We start from the raw sequence: 14,186 nt of genomic DNA on the forward strand, positions 1-14,186 counted from the left end.
ACCGCCTTCTCAAGGGCAGTCAGGGATGTGTAATAAGTGCTGGCTTAACCAGCGATGCCCACATTCCGTGAATGAGTTTAAAAAAGAACAGTTGAAAGAGAAACAAAAGCCATATATAAAGATTGTATGCTATTATGTATTAACTTCTGGGGTCTATGGTACCAGTACATATTAAATAAGCTTCAGGACATAAGGATATGATTGAGGCTGACATTTCAGTGCAACATAGAAAGGGAAAAAGGCTTGTATTTCAAATACATCTTTCATATCCTCAGGACATCCCAAAGCACTTTACCAAAGTACTTTTTGAAGCATAGTTGCAATGTAGGAAACATAACTAATTTGTGCAGAGAAAGCTCCAACAAAGAATAATCTACGACTAGATAATCTATTTTTTTTCATGGTTGATTGAGAGATACATGTTGATTGCTGAATAAATGTTGGCCAGATAAAGTTTAGGGGTGATAACATTCAGATGAGACATTAAGCTGTTTGTTCTGGTGGTTGAAGAGGCAAGGGCCTTAATTTTACCGGCCCGCCTGCCCCGATTCTGGGGGCAGACAAGGCTCGGAGAACAGCATTCTCTGTTGGCCTCAGATGGGATCGTATGAACCTCGGGCCGACATGCCAGTAAAATTCTGCCCAAGAAGTTCCATAGCAACAGAATACTGAAAAGAGAGCAGAAGGTTTCTCCTGAGCAACATTCCTCCCTCAACCAAAATACTGGATATCTGGTCATTCATTCCACTTGCTGCTCGTAGAAATTGCTGTTCAATTGATTGTGAGAATGTTGACAGTGTCACAGCAAACTGCACTCCTGCACCAAGTGCACAGACAAATTTCAAGACATGTGGTGTACTGTTATCTCCAGTAAAGCAGCTTTGAGATGTCCTAAAGTTAGAAGATTTCCCTTTTTTAGTTTTATAGAAGCTGCACATTTACAATAGATTCAAGGAGAGTAAAAGAAACCAATAGGTTGAGATATCATCCAAGAGCTATGAGCTATTCATCAATGGCGAAATGTGTTTGGAACAAACTGCACACTGTATTTTATCCTTTAAGGTGTAAAGCTTAATATTGCTTGCTATTATTTATCCTTTCTGTCTCTTTGGCAAGGTTATAAATGATGGTTGAAAGGCTCCCAAATTCTAGTTGCTAGTCTTATGAATACTTTATTTGAGCAGAAGTGATTGATTCCACAAGTCTCTTTTCATGCAAAGTTCCTAAGCCCATGTTTTAGTCTTGATTCCTTTCTTTGAAACAATGTACGCAACATCTGCTGGAATGTATGGGTTAGTAAACAGAGGGTGTGGACAGATTGGCCTTGTCTGTCAACCAGTCTGCCAGTGCTCACTTTATTTGCTGACATGAAGAAAGTATTCAGTGTTCAGCACCCAGTGAAATGTATCCCAATTAAATATATCACCTTCAGGAGAGATGGGGAGACAAATGGTAAAAGAAACATTTACTATAATATGAATGATTGCATTTTAAATAAAGAATCAGAATGGTGCAGAAGGAGGCCATTCGGCCCATCAGGTCCTCAGTACCTTACCCAGGCCCTCTCCCTGCCTTACCCCCGTAACCCCACACATCTAAAAGTTAAAGTTTATTTATTAGTCACAAGTCAGGCTTACATTAACACAGCAATGAAGTTACTGTGAAAATCCCCTAGTCACCACACTACAGCACCTGTTCGGGTATACTAAGTGAGAATTTAGCATGGCCAGTCTACCTAACCTGCAAATCTTTGGGCTATGGGAGGAAACTGGAGCACCCGGAGAAAACCCATGCAGACATGGGGAGAATGTGCAAACTCCACACAGACAGCAACCCATGCCTCGAATCGAACCAGCGTCCCTGGCGCCATGAAGTAGCAGTGCTGCCCCATATCAGTGCAATTCTTCTACACTAATCCCCTTAACCTGGACATCTTAGAACACTAAGGGGCGATTTACCATGGCCAATCCACCTAACTGGTACATCTTTGGACTGTGGGAGGAAACTGCAGCACTTGGAGGAAACCCACGCAGATGTGAGGAGAACATGCAGACTCCACACAGACAAGTCACCTGCAGATGGGAGACGTGTCTGGCGCTGTGAAGCCGCAATGCTAATCACTGTACCACCATGCCACCCCATATCAAAGCAATTCTTCTACAGGTGAGATGCAATGTTTATTTTGTGGACTCTAATTGGGAAAAAAATGATTGGATAGATGGTGAGAGTGCAAGTTAGCAGCCTGTTTTAAATTAAAAACCAGGAGAATATAAAATGGGTTGCTGATTCACTATCAAGTGCTTTACAGTAATGTAAAAGTCAACATCAACCCCCATGAGTGCTGAATCTGAACAAGAGAAAATACCCAACGCCGCATTGGGAGGCCTTATGGTGCAGTGAACAGCATCCCTGCATCTGAGCCAGGAACTCCGGGCTCAAGTCCTGCCCCAGAACATGATGGCCAGTAAAGGTGTTCCTACTGTGACCAAGCAGGCTGATTATCAACCTGCAAACCCATCCAACACACACCAATGGCTGGTGGCAAGAACATCAGAAATTCCTGGTCAGTCAGGAAGAAAATTGGAGCTCCACACTACATATAAGAATGCACATTGCTCCAGCAACTCGGATTCCCTGGTGATTTGTTACACACTATCACCATCTAGTACTGCATGATAAACCACAAGTGACATGAGTGATTTCCTGCTCTTTTCTTCTATTGCAACACTCAATCCCTTACCGAATGTTCCCAACTGCCTATGTCTCACTCATATACACCTTCACTTTCTGTAGGTGAAGACAGAAAGAGTCACATTCATCAGCATTCAATTATAACTCAATCCAGAACAAGGCAAAAATGTTCTACTTTTGAACTGAGCCACTCAATCTCACAATGCAGACCAAGTTTCTGCCATAAGGAGAATGGCCACAAAAAGGAAATGGGCTTCAGTTTGACTCACACAGTTTAAAACAGAATGAAAGAGTATTATTGAGAGTGGAGAAGATCAGTGTTTAAGGAGCTGAACCATAGCGATACCACGCAGACAATGTCCTTGAACACCCAGTGATCATGAAAGGCTTTCACAGAATGGTCACAAAGAGTTAACATTCAACACAATGAGGGACAGACAAAGCCAAAGTGTACATTAGGGATATGCAGCTCATCTGGCAGAGCAAGATTCAAACTGAAGGCAGAATTCCAAATTCAGAAATGTTGATGTTTGACTTGAGTTGAAAGAAAATTGCCAGCACTTGCCATTTTATACATTAAAGAAGGCAATTGCTTACATCTTCTGGCCAGGGGAAATGGTAAGCAAATGTTTATCCAACATCCAATGCTATGGCTGTGAAGGTCTGACAACAGCCTCGGGCTGGGGAGAAAAACCTTCTCTTTTTGAGAGTTTCCAGGTTCTTAATGCTCGAAGGATTGCATGGAGTGAAAATCTGAATTATGCCAGTTTCTTCAGCAGATCATTTATAATCCTAATTCTTATGCTTGCTGTAGAAACTATTAATCTCCTGAAGAAAAATTTGGCAAAGATTATCACTGCTGCTCCTTCCCCAGAGACAAATATAGTGAGACTCACTAATCCTATGTTATTAATTCTCAACTTGACAATACCATGGGTCCTGTAGCTGAGGAATCATCATGTTCTACTCCGTTCAGATTGTCAATCAAGTGTGGTCCATGTTACATTTAACCACTAGATTTGGAGAATTTAATCACTGGATCCTTCTTATTGTAAGTTCAAATTTCTCTCCTTCCACTTCTTGGCCTTTTGGCTAAGATCAAGTGTAGTATCGACTGGTTGAAGTCATTAGGTTACATTTCAGCTTCATTTGAAGCAATTTTTAAAAGCAGCATCTCGGCCTTTTGGCTAAGACGCAAATGAGATCAAGCACTGGAGAGGGTGCAGTGCCTACTCCAATCAGCTTGGATCACCTTCTTGAGAAGGTGAGAGGGCATGGGATCCAAGGGCCTTTGGCCTTGTGGATCCAGAACTGGCTTGCCTGCAGAAGGCAGAGAGTGGTTGTGGATGGGTCTTTTTCGGCATGGAGGTCGGTCACCAGCGGAGTGCCCCAGGGATCTGTTCTAGGACCCTTGCTGTTTGTCATTTTCATAAATGACCTAGATGAGGAAGTGGAGGGATGGGTAAGTAAGTTCGTTGATGACACGAAGATCGGTGGTGTTGTGGATGATCTGGAAGGATGTCAAAAGTTGCAGCAGGACATAAATAGGATGCAGGACTGGGCGGAGAAGTGGCAGATGGACTTCAACACGGATAAATGTGTAGTCGTCCATTTTGGCAGAACCAATGGGATGAACGAGTACACTATCAAGGGCAGGAGTCTTAGTAGTGTTGAAGAGCAGAAGGATCTTGGGGTCCGGGTCCACAGGACTCTTAAATCGGCCTCGCAGGTGGAGGATGTGGTCAAGAAGGCGTATGGTGTACTGGCCTTCATTAATTGAGGGATTGAGTTTAGGAATCGGGAGGTAATGCTGCAACTTCATAAGACCCTTGTCAGGCCTCATTTGGAGTACTGTGCGCAGTTCTGGTCGCCTCACTATAGGAAAGACGTAGAAGCTATTGAAAGGGTACAGAGGAGATTTACAAGGATGTTGCCTGGACTGGGAGGCATGCCTTATTAAGTTAGGTTGAGGGAGCTGGGACTCTTTTCCCTGGAGAGACGAAGGTTGAGAGGCGACCTGATAGAAGTTTATAAAATGTTGAGAGGAATAGATAGGGTGGATTCTCAGAGGCTATTTCCCTGGGTTGAAATGGTCGCTACGAGAGGACACAGATTGAAGGTGCAGGGAAGAAAGTACAGAAGTGATGTTAGGGGTAAGTTTTTCACTCAGAGGGTGGTGAGTGAATGGAATCAGCTGCCATCAGTGGTGGTGGAGGCGAACTTGCTGGGGTCTTTTAAAAGACTTCTGGATGAGTATATGGAATGTAATGGGATTGGGGGTTATAGATAGGTCTATAGATTGGTAGGTGTTGATGTGATCGGCGCAACTCGTGGGCCGAAGGTCCTGTTTGTGCTGTAGTGTTCTATGTAGATCAAGCCCAAGACAGGAGGTGAGAGCCCTGTCTTGTCAGCTTGGATCGGGAATGTCTCAACTTGTTGAGACTCTGAATTGGACTTGATTGTATTAAATTTTAAAAAAAATTCTCTCCTTTCACCTGCAGTAGCCAATCCATCAGGAAACCCATTGCTAGAAATTCCCATCCAGCAAGTGGAGATCTCTCACGAGCAGAGTTCCCCTTTAGTGTTTTTCAAAGGAGAAACTATGGGAGCTCAGAACGTGTTGTTCTAGACATTTTGCCAGAACTCCAATGTCAAACTCATATGGTATCAATCTTTTTTGTATTAGAGGCAATATAAAACTAAGTTAATCTCACCAGCATTGCAGATGTTTGAAAACTACACGTGGGAGGAAGATTACAGTTAGGAGAACTTGCGTATCTCACGACAGACGTGACTCAATCCAGTAATACGATGTGAGTTAAACTTGAGGTATACTGTTCCTAAAACATGCTTAATAGCACATTGAGTGGGATCATGTTCAATTAATGGAACCTATAAAAAGTCAATCTGTTCTTACTAAAAAATATTTTTATTGAGAATTTTCAACTTTATATTAAGTGTGATACACAATTTGCTGCGATTCAGCACAGTACAAAACAGTCATCATTTCCAGAGGGCAGCACAGTGGTTAGCATTGCTGCCTCACAGCACCAGAGACCTAAGTTCAATTCCGGTCTGTGTGGGGTTTGCATGTTCTCCCCGTGTCTGCATGGGTTTCCTCCCACACCCCAAAGATGTGTGGGTTAGATTGACTGGCCTTGCTAAATTGCCTCCAGTGTTAGGGGATTAGCAGGGTAAATATGTGGGGTTATGGGAATAGGGACTGGGTGGGATTGTGGTCAGTGCAGACTTGATGGACTGAGTGGCCTCCTTCTGCACTGTAGGGATTCTATTCTATGATATGGAGAAGACCAGCAAAGATCAATACAAATAATTCAAAGACTAAGATATCATAATCTTGCCATTGGGGTCAGCGTCTCCTCCTGTACAAATATTGAAAGGATGTATGTGGGGAATCAAGACAACAGGATAAGGCCATGGAAACATGGCACTATGGGGCACCGTCTTCCACAGAGCGACAAAATAGAGGACAAGGCTCATTGGAAGGCACCATCGAGACGAGGGAAAGCTCCAAATGCTGCTTGCCCTCTACACAAAGGGGAACGTGCGTAACAAGACACCCTTCACAAACAAGTAACCAGATAGCTCTCAAATCTGCTAACCCTGGGGTAGTACGGTGGTACAGTGGTTAGCTCTGCTGCCTCACAGCAAGAGGAACCCAGGTTTGATTCCGGTCTCGGGTCACTGTCTGTGCGGAATCTGCACATTCTCCCCATGTCCGTGTGGGTTTCCTCCGGGTGCTTCGGTTCCCTCCCACAGTCCAAAGATGTGTAGGTTAGGTGGATTGGCCAACCTAAATTGCCCCTTAGTGTCAGGGGAATTAGCTTGGGTAAATGCATGAGATTATGGAGATAGGGCTGGGTGGGATTGTGGTCGATGCTGACTCGATGGGTCGAATGGCCTCCTTCTACACTGTAGGGTTTGATGATTCTATGATTCCAGTCAAGTAACGTCAGAAAAGGAGTCCAAAGGTACTCAGAACTCAAGGACCTATCAACTGTGCTTGCACATGCACACCCACACACCTCCCCACATTCCCACCAGTCAGAAGCACCAACAACAAGGAAAAGAAATCCAGTTCTGCTCCAAGTTATTTAGTCTGTCTGCACCACCATGGAATAAGCACAGGATTTATTCAACCCAGAATAACTAAAGAGAAAAATGTGACACCAATACTTCTATTGGAAGGCCTTTCTTCATGAACATTCTCCTCCAACTCCTCCCAACAGGCACTGAGGTCAGAACAAAGCTACACCAGTGGTCTCCAGCTGGACCTGGGCCTGGAAAACCGGTTAAAATTGCTCCATCAAACTCAAGACGCCCAACCCTCAAGATGAGATTGCGAAAGCATGGCAGCCAGTTCTCAAAATCAACCAGCAATCTCACCACAGCTCTTCCTCTTGGGGGGGTGGGGGGTGGACGCTAGCTCATGGGCAGCCCTCATCCAGCGATGTCCTTTGACTTTTTAAGTTTTCAGTTTGTCAAAAGTAGGCTTACGTTAACACTGCAAATAGGATGTTTGATGTACCATGCAGCAGGATTTCCAAGGACCAAAGGTGAGCCCTCACCAAGAAAACCTTCTCAGCTGAAACGAATACCATCTCCACACCATTCATTCTTTGTAGGGTATCTCACAGCTCACTATGGTGAGCTCTCAATGTGCCGAGGAGCAGAATAAGGCTTCCACAATTTTGTACATGAATGTGGACTTTGTCTTGGTGCCAACAGTACCACGCAGTGTGGACCTCCTCACCAGCAATGCTGTCACTGTGAATCAGGCCCCACCCAAGTCAGTTCCAACCGCATCACACAAGTGAGGATTTCTTCAACTTAATTCAGCTACCCACAGTCAAAAGGTTTTTTTTTAAATTTGTTCATGGGACATGGGCATTGCTGGGCTAACATTTATTGCCAATCCCGGTTGCCATTAGAGTGTAGTTGAGAGTCAATCACATTGCATAGGTTAACTAGGATCTTCCAAAAACATTCTACAGATGAACAGAGATCAACAGGTTATGCATTAGGATTTAAGAAAGATGAGTAGTGTAAGAGCTTACGGTATGCAGCCACTCCCATGTTCACATCACATGACCCCCAAAGATTTTCAAAAAGATATATTTGTGTGTATAAGATGGAGAAAGTTCCTCTGGAACACTTTTGCCAAAGGCTAATTTCAACAGGGAAGTGTCCTGCTGATTCTGTCACTGAGTCCATGGGCTATTAGACCTAGTTCAGGAATTTGTTATAGAAAATAGGTCATGTTCTGCAATTATAAAGAAACAAGGAAAGAAATGAACAAATGGTTGATAATCTTACTGCCTCTTTATATAACTATGATACCAATTTACCCATTCCACCAGTGCCAAGACAGCACAAGAACTTGGAAAAAAAAATCTGAAAAACTTGGAACACATTTCGAAGCACTTGAATGTCAGTTTTTAATTGAAGTATTTATTTACCTTGAACAAAATGTTGGAACTGCGTATATGGGAATGGGGTGTGTTGGTGTGTGTGAGGGGCTAGGTTATGTGTGTGTGTGAGAGTGGGTATGTGAGAGTGTGAGGGTGTGTGTAAGGGGGTATGTGTGGGTGTGTGTGAGTGTATGTGGGTGTGTGAGGGTGTGTGTGGGAGTGTGAGGGATTGTGTAGGAGTGTGAGGTCGTGTGTGGGTACGTGTGTGTGGGTGTGAGTGGGTGTGTAAGATGATATGTGAGGGGGTGTGTGAGATGGTATATGAGGGGGTGTATGAGGGGGTGAGTGGGGGGTGTGAGTGTGGAGGTGTGTATGAGAGAGTATGTGTGAGGGGGTGTGTATGAGAGGGGTATGTGTGGGAGTGTGAGGGGGCGTATGGGAGTGTGAGAGGACACGTTGGAGTGTGAGGGGGCGTGTGGGAGTGTGAGGGGGTGTGTGGGAGTGTGTGAGGGTTGTAAGGGTGTGTGTGGGGTCATGGGGGAGTGTGAGGTGGTGTGTGGGGGTGTGTGTGAGGGTTGCATGGATGTTGTGGGGATGGTGTGTGTGTTGTGGGGGGGTGTGTGTGTTGTGGGGAGGGTGTGTGTGTGTTGTGGGGGTACGTGTGCGTTTCGTGGGGGAATAGAACATAGACACAGAACAGTACAGCACACAACAGGCCCTTCGCCCCTTGATGTTGCTCCGACCAGTGGAACCAATCTAATGACCCTCTAACCTAAACTATTCCAATGTTATCCGTATGCCTATCCACTGACCATTTGAACGCCCTTAAAGTTGGCAATGGTGTGTGCCTGTTGTGGGAGGGGATGTAATCAGCAGTATCCACAAATGGCTTAAAAACGTTAACAAAGAAGCACGACTTGTTGCAGATAAAGTTCAGTAAACAATTTTCAAGACCAGTAATAAAACAGAGCACTGCAACGATCATCCATTCTGTGGCCAGGTGTGAACCAATTTTAGAAAGTAGTCAGAAGGTACATATGGCTCTCATTTCCACAGGTAATGATCCTAACGACTGTTTCAGACAAAGACCCTAGTGACTACAGGACACTCGAACCAACACCCTAACTCCATCTAGCACAGAATGTGTCCGCCAAACTGGATTTCTTTTTAATTCCTTCTAAACAGGTGCTAGCCAATGTTTACACCACGAATCCTCCAAGTGTCCCTGTTGGCTATCCCTCTGCTGCAGATATAATCCAAATGAAATGTATAAGTTAGTTATTCATTGCCTTCCCTGATTACACTTTGGTTGTGTGCTCAGTCTATACATTCCTAGTCTTCAAAGTTTAAAAAAAACACAAGTAAGACCATGTAAATACAAAGATTATTAGAGTATTTTTACAGAGTTTTTAACTTTCCGTTGAATGGTAAACTGGCTGTAATATTTGTGTTGGCCAACAACCAATTTCTCTGAAAATTTGCCTCCATTAAAGTTATTATTTTGAAAGCAGGAGCCAACATCTGGGCAGCTTTTCTGCTTTATATGGTTTCAAAGCCATAAAGAATAAAGAGCAAAGAGTTTTGAAGATGCACAGTGGCTCCATTACTCTAGCCGTGTTATTGCAAATCTATTTACATGCGATTACCTCAGTGATATTAAACATTACTTCTGATGTCAGTTTATAGCAACAATTATGAGCGCTGTGGACTGTGTATGCTCACAGATTCAGGCCTATTTATGGAAAGGAAGTCTAGCAGAAGTACTTGAACTCAGAAGGTCTGGAAGTAATACAACTTTGCCCACTCCCAACAGTACACCATTTTCAAACCATGTGTTGATTCAATGAATTTCAGAGCCATACTCACACCTCCATGAGTAATTCCAACTGTAGGCCAGGCAGATTTTCTTTTTTTTTGCAGAAGGAGGCCATTCAGCCCACTGAGTCTGCACCAACCACAATCCCAGCCAGGCCCTATCCCCATTACCCCAGCTAGTCCCCTGACACTAGGGGGCAATTTAGCATGGCCAATCCACCAACCTGCACATCTTCAGACTGTGGGAGGAAACCAAAGCACCCGGAGGAAACCCACACAAACATAGAGAGAATGTGCAAACTCCACACAGACAGAGACCTAAACTGGGAATCAAACCCGGGTGTCTGGTGCTGTGAGGCAGCAGTGCTAACCACTGAGTCACTCTAACTCATGGCTAAGCTATCACGCCTAGATTCACCCTAACCATTCACAGTTCTTATTGAATCGATTTCTTTGTGCCATTATGTGGTTAGTTGGGTTTACTGAGTGAGGAAGTTCCCACTTACAGTCATTCCAAAGTGGGATCAATTGTACGATTGTGTCAATTGTAGTGAACATTTTCTCAACCATATTTTTGTTTTTATTCATTCATGGAATGTGGGGTCATCATTGAGGCAATCATTTATCCCTAACTGCCCTTGGTGCAATTAGTTGGTGAGCAGTGTCTTTGGCAACTGAATGAACTGTTGGGGTTTAGGAGGATGAGGGGGGATCTTATAGAGACGTATAAGATAGTGAAAGGGATGGCTAGGGTAGAGGTAGAGAGATTCTTCCTGCTCAGAAACGACAGCAGGACTAGAGGGCACAGCCTCAAGATAAGGGGGGGGGGGGGGCAGTTTAGATCAGAATTGAGGAGAAACTTCTTCACTCAAGGGGTAGTGAATCTCTGGAATTCTCTGCCCGTTGAAGTGGTGGAGGCTACCTTGCTAAATATATTTAAGACATGGGTAGATAGGTTTTTGACAGACAAGGGAATTAAGGGTTATGGGGAGAAAGCGGAAAGTGGAACTGATCCACTTCAGATCAGCCATGATCTTACTGAATGGCGGGGCAGGCACGTAGGGCTAGATGGCCAACTCCTGCTCCTATTTCTTATGTTCTTATGGGTGTTTCAGAGGCAGCAATGAGTCAACCATGTAGACCAGACCAAATAAAGATGGCAGATTCCTTCCCAAAGGATACCAGTGAACCAAAAGGGTTTTGACAACAATCCAGTAGTTTGATGGTCACCATTACTGATGGTAGGTTTTCATTGCAGAATTATTTAACAAATTACATTTAAATTCTCCAACTACTGTGATGAGATTTGAACTCATCCCAGGATCATGAGTATAGGATTAGAGAGGGTCATCAACCTAAAACATTAGCTTTGTTTCTCTCTTCATAGTTGCTGCCTTACTGCTGAGCATCTTCAGTTTTTATCTCAGGATTATAAATCCAGTAACGTAATTACTGCGCTGCTGTACTGCCGACAGATCTACTCTTAATGAGGCTCAAATCCCGTTTCAGATCCAGTGAATCCAAATCAAACACCATCCTCTCTTTACACTCAAACCTCAGTGTCAAAACTAAGCAAGAGCACTTATTATAGGGTTCAGCTAACTGAGGTTAAAGTTTCTCTATTGATTATAAGAGTTTTAGTGTTGTAACTTAGCCATCAGGAGTGCAATTCTCCAACCTTGCCAAGCTGTAAGTAGATCACGCAGTCCTGGAGAATAGCATGCGTGCCTTAAAATCTGTTTCACACCTGGCACCAAATAGTTTGCGAGTCTCCCGATCCCTGCCTAATAGTGCAAACCTGATAGTGCCCAGAAATGGCGAGAGTCTGATTCATATGTTTAAAGCAGCGTTTAAATGTGCATGGCCCATTCAAATTCTAGCACACGGAATTCACCAGGCTTCGGGTGCGATGTGATAATGGCGAGGATCACTACTGGTCCCCACAAATGGAGGCCTGGTGTGATGGACACATCAGGGGGCTCTCAGGCCCTGGGATGGTGGAGGGCACAGCCAGAGTGGGGGCCATGAGGGTGGGGAGGGTGATTCCGAGGGCGGCTTATGCGGGATGGATCATGTCAGAGTGTCCTAATTGGGGGGGGGGGAACATGTTGAAGGTTGGGCGGGGGATCCATCGGGATGACCCTGATGGTGGAACCCCTGCTGGGGAGGGGGTTGAAGTGGGACGGAAGATGCTGTCAATGAGAGGGGAGGTCCTGATGTCTGTGGGGTGAGGGATAGGGTCTCCCAATGCCCTGTGAGGTGCCCGAGTGCTCTGAAGCCAGACTCACCGCTGTGTTAAGGCCCCACCCTCCCAGTACCAGTGCAGAATTGTCAACTCTCCAAAAAATGACCGAGTGTGAGAGGGTTGCAGCGTGGTGTGCGCCTGAGACCAGCGCGGATCACTCCATGATTCTGTTATGACATTTGGAAAGGTTTGGGAGCGTTCTGCCCTAGGTTTGTACCTATAACCTCTGTAACAACAATAGGACATGAATACAAGGATTGGAATGGCCTCTGGATGCTGTAAACTCTTGTGCTTTATCTACTTGCCTCACAGTGGACAGTACTAAAGTTTAGAGTTTACTTATTAATGTCACAAGCAGGCAACTGCAATGAAATTATTGCGAAAATCCCTCTGTCGCCACATTCTGGCACCTGTTCGGATACACTGAGGGAGAATTTAGCACGGCCAATGCACCTATCCAGCTCATCTTTCGGACTGTGGGAGGAAACCAGAGCACCCGGAGGAAACCCACGCAGACATGAGGGAACAAAGTCCAGACTCTGCACAGTGACCCAAGTCAGGAATCGAACCTGGTCCCTGGTGCTGTGAGGCAGCAGCACTAACCACTGTGCCATCCCACTGAGCAAATATAGATGTAATAGTATGAATGCAGTGCCATATTTAATTGCAGACCCAATAGCTGAGCTGGAAGATACTTCAAAACAATCACTTTGTTAATAGCTTTATAAAGGGACCTGCAAATGTATTTAACTGCAACAAATTCTGCTCTAACCCCCGCCAATATTACTCCTTTAAGACAGAAGGCAAGGAGTACTGCTGATGGAGTGACTGCTGACAGCCGTTACTCTAAGTCACTACTATTTAACCGGAACCTCTCATGCATGAAGACTGTAGATTTCAGGCAGATAATCACTGCGCTGATCTAATAAACTGGAGATATTTGTAACAAGTGGAATCAGGCGCAGGGACCAAGGGGAGGAAATTGCCTTTGCAACTAAAGTTTCAGCAGCGAACCTTAGACTTCACGATCGCTAAAATACTGATTTCATCTCACAAGATTTGATCTATAGAAATGCCACCGTCACAGTGAGCTGCAGAACTGTTTAAATTATTAATTAAGATCACTCACCTCCAGAGGTCAGTGCAATACTTGACAGTAGAATGGGTAAGAGATGCAGCATTGGAGATATAACCAACAAAACCGATCCCCGCATCCGAGCCATCTGTCTCTCACATGCACTTCCCAACTCCCTTCTAAAAGTTTCTTTTCTCTCTCTCTCCTGCAGCCTGCATGTATAGGGTGGGAGTGACTAACCCACTGTTCCAGGGACCAGCCCCTCAGCACAGAGACTTTCTCACATTACAATCCCAGGATATTTTTAAAAAAGCCATACAGCTCTGGGGGCTCAACACAGCTTCATTCATAAAGACATGAGTCAGTCCAACCGTTCCCTGTGTGGTTTCATATAAACGAACTCCCGAACCACAACCATGCTGCCAGGGTGGGGCTGCTGCCGTGGTCACCCATGCTGTTTGTTTTGGTGGGAATCCCGTTCTCAATGCGATTGCCCCCAAAACTCACATTTTCCACATTGCATTAAGGTCGTCCTAATTGCCAAGTGGTGCAAAAAGGCTAAAGCCAGTAGTAAGATACAGATTTGACTAAACTGAGCCAAGGGAATCCCAGCCCCTGGCGCACATACACAGGGTCAATGGATGGGAGGCTGGTTTGCCTGATGGATTGGGCTACATTCAGAACCTTTTCTAGTTTCTTGCGGTCCTGGGCAGAGCAGAAGCTGCCCTCCAAGCTGCCAGCATAATTAAGGATCCCAAGCACCTCGGACATTCTCTTTTCCACATTCCTCCATGGGGAAAAAGATGCAAAAGTCTGAGGCCACACACCAACTGACACAAGAACTGCTTCTTCCCTGCTGCCATCAAACTTTTGAATAGACCCACCCTGCATTAAGTTGATCTTTCTCTACACCCCTAGCTATGACTGT

At 44.8% G+C, this 14,186-nt stretch overlaps 1 protein-coding gene and 1 non-coding gene across 2 annotated transcripts in view; one reads left to right on the forward strand and one right to left on the reverse strand.

Moving 5' to 3' along the window:
• The window catches only part of cspg4 (chondroitin sulfate proteoglycan 4), a 72,161-nt gene extending 58,755 nt beyond the window's left edge, over positions 1 to 13,406 (reverse strand). The window contains exon 1 of the mRNA XM_080216191.1: positions 13,313 to 13,406. Coding sequence (XP_080072317.1) covers positions 13,313 to 13,406 — 94 coding nt within the window. The remainder of the gene's footprint in view (positions 1 to 13,312) is intronic.
• Positions 3,764 to 3,945, forward strand: LOC145360834 (U2 spliceosomal RNA). Its single transcript, XR_013889779.1, has one exon. It is a non-coding gene; the product is annotated as a U2 spliceosomal RNA (small nuclear RNA).
• Positions 13,407 to 14,186: the final 780 nt, after the last annotated feature.

The sequence above is a fragment of the Carcharhinus amblyrhynchos genome, chromosome 32 (assembly GCF_965287045.1).
Source record: "Carcharhinus amblyrhynchos chromosome 32, sCarAmb.v2.hapA, whole genome shotgun sequence".
NCBI lineage: Eukaryota > Metazoa > Chordata > Chondrichthyes > Carcharhiniformes > Carcharhinidae > Carcharhinus > Carcharhinus amblyrhynchos.